Raw genomic sequence first — 18,142 nt, forward strand, 5'->3', positions numbered from 1 at the left:
TATTATTTTTATTGGTGTGCTGCTATGTCATAATTTGGTCATCAAATTAGTATTTTTGGGATGAAAATTTACTTTTGTTAAATTTCTACCACATTTTTTCTACTTGCATTCAAAAGTTTGTATTCTTAAACAAGCATGTTCACCATTTAATCAGTCTAATATACAGACACTTTTAATATGTATAAGTAAACACAAATGAAATTAAAATTATATACATTAATGTTATTGCAGTATATTTTATTTTAACAATGTTCCATTTTCTGTAAATGCGTAGTTTATTCTCTTCAGGTGCCCAGCAGGGTCCAGTCATGTTGACAGCAAAGAATCTACAGTGCATGAGAGCTTTACTGAGTGTAGCTCACTGTCATGGAAGTATATTAGGCACTTCATGGCACCTGGTGCTGACAACATTGCAGGTGCGTACTAAACACACACAGTTTTATTGCCATAAGTAAGTTTAAAATATTACCGATAGCTTTGAGCAGTATGAGAAAAATAGTTTCTGTACAGCAGAGGAACAAAGCTATACTTATTTTCTTTTGCATGCCTCTGCAGACTACTAAAGGTAAGTTTCTTGGCCAGAAATATGCATTTGTCTATGTCTTATATCACTGACCATATGATCATGTTGTATTGCCTGACAATTCTAGCGAGTAAAAACTCCCAAGCAAGGGTTTGCATTGTTGTGTAGGTAGTCTTGATCAACCTTCTCTTAGAGATGCTGGCAGAACATGTTTATGGTAAGAATGTGTGGATGAGGATTATTTGATAATAAAGTATCACCATTATATAAAAGCAGTGGCCTAGAGTGGTAGCTGATGCACTTAAACCCATTCAGTTAACTCTGTCAGCTGAATACCTCATATTTCAAAATGTTTATCATCACAGAGGTATGTTCCTGATCTTTATACTGTGTTCCAGATTTGACATAAATGCACGATTCTCAACATTTTAAGAAAGTCCTACAATAATGACTTGCCCTTTCACATCAGATAAAAGTAAATATTGAATTTTTGTCTCACTAGTCTTGTGTGATGCATATTATTGTGTTGTTCGAAAACTGAAGCTCAAATTGCTTCGATTTACTGTTAGTAACTACTTTGATGAAGGGATGTTTGCCTGTATAATGTCCAGTTTTACTTGTCCTATGAACTTCTTTTTCCTTCTAATACTTTTTGTAATAATAATATATTTTTTTATTGAAATCTACCTTTTGTGGGTTGGTGGAGACGTTCTTTAAGCAAGGCCACACGTTGTTTGAGTTTATGCTAAAAGTTCTTTTTATCTTACCTAGGACAACAGGTATTTGGTGATGTCACACACAATCCCAAAGTTTTCACTTACTTCAGTCCACTTTCCTTTTTCAGTCCTGTTCAAGTTTTGGCCCTACCTTGTGAAACTCTATCTATCAGTAGCCCCAAGTGATACCAGTGCAGCGTAGCAGTTTCATGTCCAGCATTACATTGATAGGATTTGCTGCATTATGATGACATTGCTGGTAGTGACACTAGAAAAGCTTGACAAAGTTTGTGTTTATGCCACAAGTCAGAGAGGCTGTCTTGTTCAGGTCACTGACTCTGTCATAAGCTAAGTTCTTGTCCACACTGTTTCCTACCTCACTTCATCTTCCACTTGAACCAGGTACGTATTTAGTTTGAAAATTACAGAACATGGTGGCACAGTAGTAAAATGTGGAACTCATGAAAGAGTACAGTTATTCAAATCACTGTCTGGCCATCAAGATTGTGGCTTTCTGTGATTTCCCTGAAGCGTTAAGGTAAATGATTGGATTGTTCCTTTGAAAGGGCATGGCCTGTTTGCTTCCTCAATTTGGGCCTGTGCTCAGTCTCTAAAGATCTCATTCTCATTGGGACATTAAACCCTTCCTTCCTTCGGTTTGATAATGCTGATGACCTGGTAATGCATCCCTAGTCTTTCTGCAGCTGGGTGCATACATTTTTCCATCTCAGTGACAACAGCAGTACTATCTTCTTCCTAATATTTTGTTTCATGTTCTTAGCCTTTGTGGTCACAGTTTAAATCTGATATGTTTCCTGTTCCTGTACCGAGTCAGCAGTTTCTTGCAAGACTATCAGCAAGTGTGTGGTGTCCCAGAAGAATCTGTTTAAAGCAGTGCTAACTTTTCAGCTGATGCATTGTTTATGTGAAGAGCAGTGCTCCATTTTCATGTGCGATAGTGCTCTTTTCTGTTCATGTTATGGACTTCCAAGAGGTAATTTAGAGGTTGGAAGAATGGGCAAATAATATTGTTATTGCGTCTGCTTCAGAAAAACTCTCTATATCTTAATTTTAAGATTTATTACACTTTCAATGTATGTGAAGATGGGAGGACAGAATTTTTGTCTGAAAAACAGAGCAAGGTTTCTGGATCTCACATTTGAAGGTGAACTTCCATGCCTTCTAAAGTGTCATGGTAGCAGGTCATTCCACTGCAACAAAGTAGTTGGCTGCACAAAGCTTTATTATGAAAGCATGGTGTATCAGGATATTGTAAAATGCTGTTAACTGTGAGTGGATTTATCTGCTGACAGGACCTTCTAAATCCCAACTCCACAAATCGCCTGTATGCTATGGCTGATAAGACACCATACACCATTGGGTGGTAACTGTTCCTAGTGTGTCAGGTGTGCACCGTATTGAATGGATTAAAATCAATCCATCCAGTATCCTGTCTTTCAGTATATAATTATGTATAATTTCTTGTGAGGAAAACATTTTCTTTTAAAGATGTAATTACTCGTTGTTGGATTTTCTCTCTCTCTCTCTCTCTCTCTCTCTCTCTCTCTCTCTCTCTCTTTCTGTCTTCCCCCCCCCTCCCCCCTCCCCCCTCCCTCCCCCTCCCTCCCCCTCCCTCCCCCTCCCTCCTGCCCCCCTCCCTTTCCCCATCCCCTCCCCCTCCCCCTCTCTGCTTCCCCACATTTCCTCCCAGCCCTCTACCAGTCTTTTTATCACAAAATGTATTTAAATTTTAATTTTTGTGTTACTTATGTTTGGAAATGTTTTTGAACAGTCAATTATATATGGAACCTGCTGCAAACAGGGACCACCCGAGAAAACTGATATTTGCTGTAAAGTAGGTTGGATGGATATGTGTCACAGTTCAATCATTCAGCTGTTGTCTTCCCAATTATACTTGCTTATTATTATTATTATTATTTTTTTTTTCAGCATCTGGTATGGATTTTGGGCCTGAAGCCTTCTACAGGTGGTAGTTTGAAAGCTGGCCGAACAACGGCTGATTCCAATGCTGTAATAACAACAGCGGTAATGGCTGATTTACCAGTCCTTTCAGCTATGCTGAGCCGATTGTTTGAATCCAGTCAGTATTTGGATGATGTTGCTTTGCATCACCTTATTGATGCACTTTGTAAGCTTTCTCATGAGGCAATGGAGCTAGCGTATTCCAATCGTGTAAGTACTTTCTCATATCTGTCAAAATATGATCACAGTTAAATCACAGACCACTTCAGCATTAACCACTAGGATGCTAGCAGGTGTAATGCTGGATGTTGGAAATCATTAAAAAACTTGTTTTGATCTTCTACCTTGATGTGTAATGTTTTGAATTATTACTCAAGTTGATGGTTTTGGAAACAGTAACTAATGTTGTGAGCATGGTATACATGAATGAGTAACCATGTAGTTGTGTGTGTTAAGTAATGCATATGTTAAGAAATTCACAACATACAGGACGACATGAATTTATGCTGTATTCAGAATAAATTCAGTTTTTCTCTGGGATGTCAGTGTGTGCAAGATTCAGTAAATTATATATTAATTTAAACCATAGTCATCCATAAATCATTTCTTGTTCCATGTGCTGGACAAAAAGTGTAAATAGCATTTGAAAGCTACTGCCCCACTAGAGAGTATATACTAAAGGAGTAGCAGTGAAACTGTAGCAGTAGCCAAGGAATACTAAAGATGACTCAGCAAAAAATTATCTTAATGATTTGAATGAAAATAAATGTTAAAAACTGAGGTGTCACTGACATATTTATGAACCAGTTCAGGCTAGAGATGTTTTGAAAGACACTGAATGAAACATTATAGATAGCATGTAGATATAGCAAACATACTAGAGTTGGTGATATCTTTTTCATACAGTAGAAGGTATTCCTTTATGGAGTTTTCTAATGACAGTGTAAATGTGGACATAAAAACATGAGGGAATGTTTTAGGCAGCCAAGAATGTCACTGATGATGCTCATTCTCTTTCTGAACAGATTTAAACTATTGGCAAAGCAGAGAGCAAAGGGAAAGATTACTTTTTAGTGCATGCAAGCTGTGTGTAAACACTTTCTTTTGTAGTTGTTGACATCACAAAATACACAGAGGCACAGATGTGATTAAAATAAGTAAAATTTGTGAAGTGAAGTGAACCACATTTTGGAAAAAATAACGAATGAGGTATTAATTTAAGTGCTGACTGAAAAATTTGTTAGCAATCAAATTAATGGAAAAACTGATGAAAGTAATTCCAAACCAATATTTCACGGCATAGGACAAACTTATCAGTGCTTTAATCCACTTAGGACAGCTACAAGTTGAGTGGCTTACAATTAATACTTTCAGTTGCACCAAAGAAAGATTGACAGTAAAGGCAACCCACAATGTTTGTTACGGAAGTTACACCTGACACATCAACCTCATGCCAAATGGTAGCCATGAGTATCAGTCATAATGTTCAAAATCTTAATGGAAATGATACTTTTTGTAAAAATTTTTCACTTCATGAGTGGTGGAAATGTTGGAAAGTAATTCCAAGCAGATTATTTTCAGACTCTTTAATTTTTTTGAAACATTTTATACATGCCATGTCTTGAGTGCAGTTGTAATTGGTACTTCAGGGATAGAGGCAGTTTTGTAGTGCAGTTTCAGAGGGATTTGGGACAGTATGAAACTTATGATAAGTGGTTAATGGTCGTCGGTCACCTATTGCTCTTCATTCTGAAGATACCAGCCATTTTTCTGATATGCATACTATGTTTAACTACACTGGTGGGGGAAAAAAATTGCAACACCAACAAGAAGTTATGCGACATAAACAAAAATTGGTAGCTTGTTTCTAAATCTGAAAGATGATGTCTAGTCAAATTTCACACCGATTCCATAAGAGTGATGCTAGTAGCACCACTGCAAATCAGGTTTGCTTTAAATACATGCTCTAATGGTCGTGAGCGGTAGTTACCTTTGAGATTGGGCATGGTGAGTTGATGTTAGCCAAGAATGCCGCTAAGGTGGCAAAGAAAGCCAATATCAGCATCTCACCGAGTTGGAACAAGGTCATGTAATAGGGCTACAAGAAGCTGGATGTACCTTCTGTGATACTACAGAAAGACTTGGCAGGAATGTAGCCACTGTACATGATTGCTGGCAACAGTGGTCACGAGTTGCGAGAAGACAGGGCTGTGGATGGCCACGTAGCACTTTTGAGAGGGATGACCAACATGTTCAGTGTGGGGCTCGGGTGTGTTGTAGTGCATCTGCAGCAGCAAATTGAGCAATAGTTGGCACCACAGTGACACCACTAACTGTTGCAAATTGGTTACTTCAAAGACAGCTCTGAGCCAGATACCCTTTAGCGTGCATTTTGCTGACCACAAGCCGCCACCATTTTTGACTTCAGTGATGTCGAGTAAGAGCTCATTGCAGGGCAGGGTAGAGGTATGTTGTGTTTTCTGATAAAAGCTGGTTCTACCTTGGTGCCAATGATGGCTGTGTGCTGGTTAGGAGGAGGCCAGTTGAGGGCCTGCAAACAACCTACCTGTGTGCTACACACACTGGACCTGCACATGGAGTCGTGGTATGGGGTGCAATTTCGTATGACAGCAGGAGCAATCTCATGATTGTCCCACACACTCTGACTGGTGATTCACCCTGTTGTGCTGTCATTAATGAACAGATTTCCAGGGGTGTTTTCCAACAGGATAACTGTCAGCCGACATACCACTGTTGTAACCCAACATGCTATACAGTGTGTCATCATGTTGCCTTGGCCCGCTCGATCAGCAGATCTGTCTCCAACTGAACACATATGCGATATTGGACAACAGCTCCAGTGTCGTCCGCAACCAGCATTAACTGTATTTGTACTGACCGACCAAGTGCAAAATTCATGGAATTCCATCCCACAAACTGACATCTGGCACCTGTACAACACAATGGAAGCACATTTGTATGCTTGCTTTCAATATTATGCCAGTTACACCGGTTATTAATGCACCGACATTTCACATTTGCAAGGGCTTATCTCACACTTACATTAACCTGTGATCTTGGAGTGTCAGTCACATAAATATGTTACCTAAACAAATGTGTCCCTAAAATTTGATTATTCTACAATTTTTTTTTGTGTTGTGATTTTTCCATTGTTTTAAATGAGACATCATGGTGGTAAGTGTGGAAGTTACAGATACCGAAGAAAATAAGTGTTTTTAATCACTCCTTTGAGGTATTTGAAATTTGTAGTGCTGTAGGTTTGTATCTGTATGGTATGTGATGCGAGATCTTGTGCCAAGGATGTATACTGAATCATCTGTTGCAGGAATTAGTGAAAAATGAAGTGTGCTGTAGCCAAGTGAAGTCCTGTTTATATTGTGAAGTCCAAACAATTGCAGACCTGAGTTTTTGGAGTTAATTCATCATTTTTGGTGTCCAGAATTACTACTAGATAATAATTAACTTCCAAAGGTCTTGATTATTTCTGCCTCAATAACAGAATGGTCAGTGTGCATGATTGCCATGCAGACTACCAGAGTTCAGTTCCTCAGACTTTCAAGGTTTTTTATTTTTTTTTATTATTACTATTGTGGATGTACTGGAACAGGATGCATTCAATTTTGTTATGCTAATTGAGGAGCTACTTGAATGAAAAGAAGTGATTCTACAGCCTGGGAAGTTGATAAAGGCTGGGACACAAGTGTTCTGAACTCGCATCCCTCTGTATTCCATTTGAATGATACCATATGGCAGATGGTTACACCATGGCCGGTCAGCATTTCATGGTTCTCTGGGCCTGGTTGAATTATTATTTTTTTTTCATCTGAGGCCTGATTATAGTTTGGTTGTGATGTGGTGGGTTTTGTTTGATAATTTACATTGTCCTACCCATTGGAAAATATACTTGAAGAACCTGACTTGAGAACCAGCACCCGTATAGGCTCATCTGCTGTAATGATATGGAAACCTATCAGATGATATATACAGATGGTCAGCTTGACTGGCAGTGGTAATTGAGGTAATTCATTTAGTATGATATACGACATACCTATTGCAGAAACTGTTAAGAAGTTCATGTGGTAACAATGCTGAAAGGCAGCGTATGATATTGCCATGTGCTCTACATTGTCTGCCATGGTGTAACAGTCATTGATTTCTGCCTTCTGCAATAATTAATCAGTTAACATTTTTTATTTCTGAAACTTTCTTATTTATTGAAATTTGCCTGAACATTCTTTGTGTGTATAAACAAGAGCACTTTCTCCTAAGCCAGGCAGTTCAACTTCATGTGTAGTTTAGTGTGGATGCTCAAGCGTTCAGTTTCAAGTGTTAATTCTTGTTGATGGCCCTGCTTTCATAGAGGATATTTGATTCCAAATTCTACATAACAGTATTCATACAAGTGTAATGGGGCATTGTTAACCATGAACTTACGTGAACTATCATCGAGGTCCTGCTGAAAATATGCTTCCACTAGGTCAATTTTTGAAAAGCATTGTTACTGTACATTATTAATCATTTGGTTTTGCTGTTCTTGCAGTGGCCATGTTTGCAGTAATGTTAGTAGATATCTCCACCTGTTACGCAAACACTATTTTTTCATGTAGATGAAAATATCTTTCAGTACTTTTGTGCCATTATCAATGGGTTTATTTTACCCAGACCTGTGAAATATGAACATTATTTAAGAAATAATTATTCTACAAAAATTAGGCTTAAATCAGTATTTGTTTGTTATTGTCGTCATTGCTTTACATTTTTACATGTTTTTTGTGCTCTGACAACCACGATTACTGTCACTCCCAATCAGTCAAACACCATTTTAACACACAATCAAGCAAACTTGAGAGTTATTCTCCACAGATTAAACAGAATACCAATAAGTAAACTGAACTACACACAGGAGCTAAACACAATAAAACAAATAGCAGTGGATAATGGTTAGGGTACCCATATGATAGAGAAACTAAATCATCAAATATGTAAACAGAAAAGGAATTCACGGGCCACATGTACACAAGACCTAGTGCCAAACTACTACAGTGTTGCCGTGTGTCCTCATTGCAGAACTGCAGACAAGACTGAATAATATCTGATTTCGTCAGAATGCTACAACAACTCACACAGCACGCCAAAGTATGACATACTTGGACAACCATTTCCAAAGCATGCAATATCCCACTGTGGCGATGTGACGTGGCCATCACATTCCCAAGTTTTAACAGCTCTGGGTCTCATTCTGTTAGGTTATTTGAAGTAAGCGGTCTTTGACAATTATTTGCAAACAACTGACAAACTTAAGACAGCCATTCAAGATGAAAAAAGCACCCTTTCATAATATGTGTGTAGGTGTATTATGGAAGGCCCCCATGATGCCTTCAGCATTGCATCCAAGCAAATGGAGTGACATTTGGAGGAATGAGTGGTGATACATTTACATACTGTATTTCATAACTGTATTAAATACAAGTACAAAGGTACATATGTTGACAATTACTCAGTATGTAACATATATCAACAGACCTACCTACACCTTGACAATAACAATATTAAACCCGCCTCCGTAGCTGAGTTTGCTAACACAAGCCTGTACAGTAGTGCTCAACTTGAAGGTAAGCTGGTTCTAGTCCTGATGACGGATGAAATTTTCACTGCCGGTATTTCGCTTGCAAGAAGAGAAAAGCTGCTTGTGTCAAGTTCTTGATTACAAATGTTTGCACTGGTATTCTGAATTAAATTTCAAACCTCTCTGCAGTGTCTCATGAAGTGAGGGCATGTGGCACTCTTCATGGGGCACCATCCATTGGAGGGGGACAATACGCTAAGCAGCCTCCATGGTGCTACTCAAGAAATGTACATGCTGGCACTGTTACCCCTCGCCCCCCACCTCCACCACAGACATAACGCTAAATTATACATGCAGCCATTATACTCATCTACAATGTACAAATACACATATGACACACCTCACACATATCTACAACAAAAGGGGCCATTGTGCTTGACGGAAGAAAACCATTTCTGACCAGGTGGCCAAACCCATCTCTTGGGGTCCCCTGGCCAATAGTGCTATACAACTTCATTGTACTTATAACTGTATTACATTATTACTTGCATTCACCATATTTGTGTTATTTGAACTCTGTATATACAATATGTGCCATCCTGTAGTTGCTTCAAGGCCTGGTTATTAACATAACAGCAAAATATTACCCCCATTTTAAATATTTGTTTTTCATTCTGAGTTATTCATGAACAGTCACAAGGGTGTGAATTTATTCACAACACTGATATCCTTCCCCAAATGGAGCCACAAAAGCCTTTACTATACATGACACCATAAAAATAATCTTATTGAAATTGTTCTTGGGAATAGTGATGAGTAATAATTTTTGTCTGTGTAAGGTAACTGCATTATTTCAACCTTCAGCAAGCAATGTTAACAATAACAATATTATGTAATCAGTTTTTCTTTTATAGGAACCATCTTTGTTTGCCGTTGCGAAACTTCTGGAAACAGGACTTGTTAATTTACCTAGAGTGGAAGTCTTGTGGAGACCTCTAACCAATCATCTTTTGGAAGTCTGTCAGCATCCTCATATTCGGATGAGGGAGTGGGGAGTTGAAGCTATTACATACCTTGTTAAAGCTGCAATGCAACATAAATACCAACCTCCACTAAGAGAGAACCAGGTTAGTATCAGTGTCTTAACATAAAAAATGTTACAGGGATAGACTTACCTATGAGGAATATTTTGTAGATAGTTTTGTGTTCAAATTTTGCAGGATAAACTGTTTTCTAATGGATGTTTGCATCTTTCTGATGTGGTTGGAAAAATTTACAAAACTTTTTTTCCCAATTCTCTCATATCTAGAGAAAAAAAATGAATGGAGACAGAGAAAGCATCTATAATTCAAACACCTTTCATTTGGGTTTTAAAAACGTTTGTATTCTCAACAAGTTTCAAATCTGTGACACATGTTAATGGCTGATAGTTCAGGAATTAGAACCATAATTTACTTATTGTCTGTAAATACAAACAAATAAAATTATTTTAAATTGTTTCAGTATGTATTTACAGATAACCTATTTTCAGAAGAACATTGCAGTAATTGTTAACAGATGTGTAGAATAGAATTCAGTGTCTACTAGTGTGCAATAGGTGTCACGAAGTCAATATCTGAGTTATAGGCATCACCTGCTGTATTATCTGCAGTAAAACTCATGAATGACCAGTACAACAACCTAAGTTTTCTTATATTTTATCCTAGTTCTTTTCTACAAAAAATTGTGTGTTCAACTTAGTCTTGTTAGTTGTTCATTTCTGTGCCCTGATTGGGTTAGTGTTTTTTTTTTCATCTGTGAATTCATAATTAAAGTAAATAACTAAATCTCAAATAGTTTCCCACATGTAGCTGTGCCTATTGCAAACATAGCCCCCCTCCCCACCTCTCCCCTCCACAAACACATTATTTCTGATCTCACTACTTACTTTTTCTTTCATGAGTTGCTGAAACATTACATATAAACATTAGTAAAGATGTCAAGTCACTTCTGATGTTGTGTTTATTTATTTATCCAGGTATCATCCCCCAAAGGATTTGTCACCAAAATAAATGGCTCAAATATACATATGTGTAGAATATATAATTATGTTTTTACGAAGATAAGACAGGTAGTTGGCCATGACCTTTCTGAAGGAACCAGCCTTGCATTTACCTAAAACGATTTAGAAAAACCATGGGAAATCAGGACAGAGCAATCCATCCTCCTGAATATGAGGTCAGTGTCATAACAACTGCACTGCCTCATTTAGTTGGTCCCTATTGTACAATGTTCTTTTGATTGTACACAGTTTGCACAGTACAACTTAACAGTATAAAACCTTGGTTTGCACTGCATCACTTCACACTCTGTGGACACCCGGTGGCAATTCCAGGATCACAAACATTCTGCTGTGCCCCTTGCACTCCCTTCAGCCTGTTCAGAAAACTAACTCCAAGCCTGTATACACTAAAACTGACCCATCTGGAGCATAGTGTAGTGACACATGTGTATCAGTATATTGGATTTCATTGAACATATTCAGATTTTAGCCACAGAGCTATTTAAACTACACTCTAACAGTGTAAATAGCAGCATTATGGATGAATCATCAAAAAGAAATGAAATTTGGTCTACTTGTGAACAGAGATGTACTTAAAAGTATAGATTAAAAAGTGATGCCCAAAATTCATTTTTGGTGAACCAGCTATGTAATGCACCAGGGATCTGTATGCACTGTGGTATCTTTGGATTTAAATGTTTCCCTGAGGATAAAGTTCAGCGGTTCTTGCTCCTGAACAAGCATCCCTAACGTACTTAATAACACAGATATTGGCAGAATCATAATTAATTTGAGCAGTGTGCCATGTTAGGTAGAAGTTAATCACATCACAGGCTGTTAAGTACTATTTATAAAAGTAAAGATAACTTGCAACTAAATCTCTGGTTGAGAAAGTGGTATAAGCATAAGAATGTCCACTCTAAAACCACACAAGAAAATTTAGACAATGTGATACCTCATTTTAGTATTACAAACATGGAAAAGGCAGTTAAGAGGTTATTCTCTGTGTTCTTGAAAGTAGTTCCCATAGTTTTAATTTGTGGTTTTAAGGTTTTTAGCTTCTTCTTTTGCATGTGGATTTGCTATTTTCTGCCTGTTTATGACAGTATGAGTAATGATACAGATAACTGTGAAGTTAGATGTGTAAGCTTGTCATGATATTACATTCTTCTGTTTCATTTTATTATACCTCATTTCTATATTTTCATTTCAGAAGCTTCAGACACTCCTCCTTGGACCTCTGTCTGAGCTTTCTTCTGTACCACATGGCGATGTTCGGCAGAGGCAATTGGAATGTGTTCTACATGTCTTACATGGGGCTGGAGAAACATTGTCTCACGGGTGGCCATTGGTACTTGGGATAATTGGAGCTGTCTCTGATCATCATGGGTATGTAAACTAAAAGTACCTCTGTTGATCTTTCAAATAACAAGAGGAGTAAAAGGACTTACCCAATGTATAGTTGAAGTTTTTAGCCATTGACAAGCACGTAAACAAGATAGAAATTGTTGCTAAACTTCGTTTTAAAGGCACTGCAACCAACTTTGGTGTGGAGTTAGTTTCAGGTACAGTGAGTGAGAGGATCAAGAAACTGGCAGGAAATGATTATTAAATATATTTGCTGTCTGTGACTTACCATTTATAGCCCTTCAATTTAATTGAATAGTGATTCTATCGTGTTCTTTGATGGGTCATCCTGTCTCTTGTTTTAGAACATTCACTATAGCCTTAAGGCCGCTGTTGGAATTACTGCTTTCTGTGTGTTAGCATTTGGTTTGTTATAAATTTCATCCCAGGTCATCTCTTGTAAACTATTCTTAAGAACATTTGTCCTGGCGTCATTAATTATTCAAACTGATTTCCACTAAGGAGTATCCACACTGTAAGGCACTATGTTATTTATTCTAATTAACTGTGCGTCATGATCAAGAGAACATTTGTTACTAGATATATATATGGATATATACTTGAATATAATAAAGGGAAACATTCCACGTGGAAAAAATATATCTATAAACAAAGATGATGTAACTTACCAAACGAAAGTGTTGGTATGTTGATAGAGACACTAACAAATACAAACACGCACACACAAAATTCAAGCTTTCCCAACCCATGGTTGCTTCATCAGGAAAGAGGGAAGGAGAGGGAAAGATGAAAGGATGTGTGTGTGTGTGTGTGTGTGTGTGTGTGTGTGTGTGTGTGTGTGTGTGTGTGTGCGTGCGCACGAGAGTGTATACCTGTCCCTTTTTCCCCCTAAGGTAAGTCTTCCCGCTCCTGAGATTGGAATGACTCCTTACCCTCTCCCTTAAAACCCACATCCTTTCATCTTTCCCTCTCCTTCCCTCTTTCCTGATGAAGCAACCGTGGGTTGCGAAAGCTTGAATTTTGTGTGTGTGTTTGTTAGTGTGTCTATCAACATACCAACGCTTTCGTTTGGTAAGTTACATCATATTTGTTTTTGGATATATACTTGGTTATGTGCAAACAAATAGCCTGCAAATCTGATTCATCTCTTGTGGATTCAGTACTTCAATCCCTGATTTTTGCAGTTGATAACTGACAGCTGCATTTGGTGATAAAATTTCTGGAGGAAGAAATCTCTCATAGAAAAACTGATTATTGCAATATATTTAATTTCAGATGAATTAAATATAAAATGTTTGTGGAAACATTTTACTTTTGACATACAGCACTATTATGCCAAAAAATGAATTTACAATATTGGTTGCCTTTTAGCTATTCAGTAGCTTTTCAGGATGCATTACAGTTAAAAATTTGGAGTGTCCCTTAATTTTGTTCACTGCCTGTCAGTAAACATTTACTTACATACACTTATAGGGATAATGCTGAAGTTATGACCTAAAATGTTTGAGGTATGGGCTCAGTGCTGTTCATTGCACAGAAAGCAAGTATTACTTTACAGCTCCCGCAAAACAGGAGTATGTACAAAGTCTGTCACACCAAGATTTTACAAATCAGGCAAGTATTACAATACAGGAAACAGAGTCCATTTCTAAAATTGTATTCCATCAGCAATGATGCAATTTACTGTGCAAAAATTGTACAGAAGTCAGCACCATTGGAATAATGGCAGAAGTCTGATGCACTGCAAATATGACACAATCAAAAGGTGGACTTTGAATATATTGGTGGTCTAGTTGCTCCAAATATCCATTATTTGTGGGGCATTGTTCATAGTGTTCCTCAAAATGACCTTTTCGTTCTGCATTGGTAATGCATTGCTCAGTGATCGTGCACTGCGCAGTGATCATGCTGTTTTTGGTACCCACTTTGTAGCTGACATGTTTCTGCTAGGTTTGGTGAATCCACAGTTTCATCTGTCATCTGTATGAATTTCTCCCACCATCTTTACATCTTCTGTTCATTGAAACTACGAAATTCCTGGGGCTCATGCTTGATAGGAAACACTCTTGGTCTTCCCATGTATCTTACCTGGCAGCCTGCTGTACGTGGTTCCTCTTACGCTGTCTCAACACTATCCTCCATCATGGCATCCATTTGGCCACTGGCGCCTTTTGCACTAGCCCGGTTGAGAGTCTGTATGCTGAAGCTGCTAAACTACCACTATCCTACAGCCTTGACCTTCTCCTCAGCAGGTATGCATGCTGTTCGTCTGCCATGCGTGGCCACCCATCCGATGCTGCCTTCTTCGATGATTCCTTTGATCACCAGTAGGGGGTGTAGTTCACTTTTCTGTGTCCTCCTGGAGTCCACTTACGGCACTTGCTACGGCGATTTAACTTCACCCCACCTGCAACTTTCCAGGTGGATGTGAACCCTTCACCACCTTGGCTTCATGAAGCGGCCCATGTTAACCTTGGCCTTCATTCGCTTCCTAAGGACACTTCTCCAGCCTCGCTCTATTGTCTTCAGTTTCACATCTTCGCGTGGAACTTCGCGATAATACCTTTGTGTACACTGATAGCTCTCGGACTGACCTCGGGGTTGGGTGTACCTTCCTCATTGGTGCCCGTGTCTCTCAATATTGGCTTCTGGCACACTGCTCTGTATTTACAGCCGAGCTCTTCACCCTGTATCAGGCCATGGTAGTACTTTATGTCAGGACACAAAATTTACTTGTCTCCATTTTCATGAAGCAACATGCACTTGCTGCTTTTAGTTGCTCTCAACAGTGTTCTTAGAAACAGATGATAATGAATATTTGCAATTGTACACTGAATACATACGAGACTTTAGGGCCAATAAGGAAGCTGCAATTTAGGCAAGTCATGGACTTAGCAGTCTGCCGTTGTTTAGGGCTTTTGAAATAGAAAACTAAATAGGTCTGGAGAAGTCCACATGCAATGTCAGTGATGCAGTGTCTTGTATATGAACTTGCCAGGATATAGTCTAAATTAAGTCTGCAGAATTGATTTAAAATTGATCCCGATACGCAATATGCAAACAAGTACATTGTAGTGGCAACTTCTGCCATCGAATGCATCAGGATGACCAAATGTAGCGAGAAGAGGTAGAAAGCACCATAGTAAGACTCATCAGAGGTTTCCAAGTGATTTATTGTTTCCAACTACTGTGCCGTGTTCCCCTCGGTCTGCGTCACCGGGTCCCACAATGCTGAGGACATCACTTCACACTCTGTGAAACGGCTTGAAGCGGAATGGCTGCCTCAGTGACCTGTGCACACACTGTGTGTCGACCTTGTACATCAGCGGAGTTGCGGCATCATCAGGGTGCCAACAGTCGACTCAATGGTCGGCGTCCCTGCCAACTCAGCAGTGCTCGGTGTGAACCGCAGGTGGCCAGCTATGTATACTCTTTCAGCAATTTGATGGCCCTGTGGCCTCTATTCTACTTCGCAACTGTTGGTATGCATAACTCTCAGCAATCCGGCCCCCACGTGGTTGTAACTTGTGCTTAGAATATTGCACAAAACTAACTCTCCCTATCCTAAATGGTCGTGTCGCTACATTATTCCCCTCTTCGGAAAGACCTGGTCACCAGATTGACCCTTAACTACCTCTTAACTTGTTTGGATCGGCACCTATTGCATATGTCCTTACTATTAGAAAACTTAAATGTTGTCTAGTGCCCCTTAAAACCATGACATGAAACAAAATGTAAAAATTCCTTACTGGATTACCACTGCCGCGTCAACCCCTTACATACGCGTCTCACGCCCTCGGTATCCAATCCACTGGGACTTGGACTACCATGACACTTGGCACAGAGGTGCTCAAAATGATCGTTATTTGCCGTTGCCTTTCCCTATACTGAGCGGTATGTTGCACAAGGTGTTAGGCTGATATGTGCCCCTCTTGCTCTAAAATGACCTGCTTTATGGATCTCAACAGACCTGCTGGCAGAGTTTTATTTAACAAGGTCAGATTCTACCTTGGCAAAAACTCTAAAGTAGGCAATTGCGTGACTCCAGAAATTGATGCTGGCAGGTGGAAAGTTGGTCCTATTATGTTACACTTAGTTCCATTGATTAAAATTCCGCTCCCCTCGAGTTCTATACATTTCACTTCTGCAAATACTCCCTGCTGAAAACAACTTGCTACTACTACCAAATTCTCGTAGGTGGAGAAGATCCAATGCATTCCGACCCATTGCAAGCTCAATTTTTGCTCCATGATGACCCTTGGACAGTCTATTCCTTTCCTCCTCGCTAAAAATAACTGCGCTGTGCATGTGTCCCGTATTTGTAGCTTCACAGATTTTCCTCCAACATTCACTATTTTTGATCCAAACTCAACACTGATTGTGTGATTACTTTCATCCTTAAATTTATATTGTATGAACTGGTGCAATAAACACGACTTTCCTGACCCAGCACTGTCGATAACAAAAAATTTGAACAGGAATTCGTATGACTCTGACATCGTTAAATACATATTTATTACGGCTTTGTCACAAAATTTACTCTAACGCATTTATTTCTCCAGAACTGTGTTCAGTTTCTCCTCGAACAACCCACCACATATGTCAGATGCTACACTTCCCTTTTCAGTGACCTGAGGATAGGGATCACCATCACCCTTCCTCCCTCTTCAAAAGGGCTGCTGCCCCTAGCAGGCTCACAATACTTGAAAACACACATAAAATACAATGCCTAATTAATCTATGCAAACCCAATGATACATGACACAAAAAACAAAGCTGCAAATACTACACTACTTTCTGGATCGCAAAGCATACTGTACTTCATGCTGTACTCTATATTCCTGCTTTTCTCTGTGCTTAGCACCTCTCTTCACTCTCTCTTTCTTCCTCTTTCCTTCCTGTGACATGCTTGGAATCATATCTAGGCAACCCTTAAATGGCCGTAACTGCCCAATGTATACTATCGTTTTTCTAGTTGGCAGCTGAAGCTTAACATTAATGGGGGGATGCAATTTCAGCAACTTGGTATGGCCCTTGATACCTCATGAGGAACTTCTTCATTTTCCCTTTCTGCACATAGGGGCTGGACAGAATTACCCATTGCCCCACTCTGTACTGTGGTAAACTTCCTTTTCTCTTTACTGCATCGTCTTGCCTTTCCAAAGCCTTTGTATTCGCCTTTTGTACCCGTTTCCAAACATCCCGAATTGTCCTTGCGGATTGACGTACAGATTGACTGGTCCTTCCTTTCTGTAGCCTCACCATATCAAATGATGATGGCATTTTTCACCCGTACATTACCTCTTATGGAGACAAACCTGTATGTGTATGGACTTTTACATTGTATGCACATACAATATGCTTCAAATATTTGACCCACTGATGATGAGAATCCACATAAAAACTCAGCTTCTTCCCGATTGTTCTGTGTACCCATTCTGTCCTTCCGTTGGCCTGCACAGAAAGCTGTCGTACATATTAAATTGTGGCTATGTCCGATACAATTTACAATCGTTGTCCGCGTCCTGTAATTCTTGCCATACTGCTAGGTCATAACCTATGACTTCTACTTTTGCCACCTTCCTACTGAGTGCATCCGCATTACTGTGCTTCTTCCCAGGCTTGTGCACCACCTCGTAGTCGAATTCACTAAGCCTCACAGCCCATCTAGCGAGTCTAGTGGACGGATCCTTCAACCCCAACAACCACTTCAATGCAGCATGACCTGTCACTACCCAAAATCTTCTCCCATATAAATAACATTTAAAATATGTGATTCCATAGATTATGCTAAGCATCTCACTCACAGTTGTTGAGTAATCCCTCACTGCTGCATTCAACTGCCTAGACACATTGGCTACAGGATGTTTTTTCCCATCAATTTCCAGACTAAGAACACACCATAATGCTTGATTCAATGAATC

General features: G+C 39.1%; 1 protein-coding gene across 1 annotated transcript in view; it reads left to right on the forward strand.

Moving 5' to 3' along the window:
- The window catches only part of LOC124556853 (protein MON2 homolog), a gene marked incomplete in the record, with an annotated part of 217,153 nt that overhangs the window by 72,833 nt on the left and 126,178 nt on the right, over window positions 1-18,142 (forward strand). The window contains 4 exon segments of the mRNA XM_047130874.1: window positions 289-416; window positions 3,190-3,432; window positions 9,724-9,936; window positions 12,064-12,239. Of these exon segments, the coding sequence (XP_046986830.1) occupies window positions 289-416; window positions 3,190-3,432; window positions 9,724-9,936; window positions 12,064-12,239 (760 nt within the window).

Source organism: Schistocerca americana, chromosome X, assembly GCF_021461395.2.
Source record: "Schistocerca americana isolate TAMUIC-IGC-003095 chromosome X, iqSchAmer2.1, whole genome shotgun sequence".
Classification (NCBI taxonomy): Eukaryota; Metazoa; Arthropoda; class Insecta; order Orthoptera; family Acrididae; genus Schistocerca; species Schistocerca americana.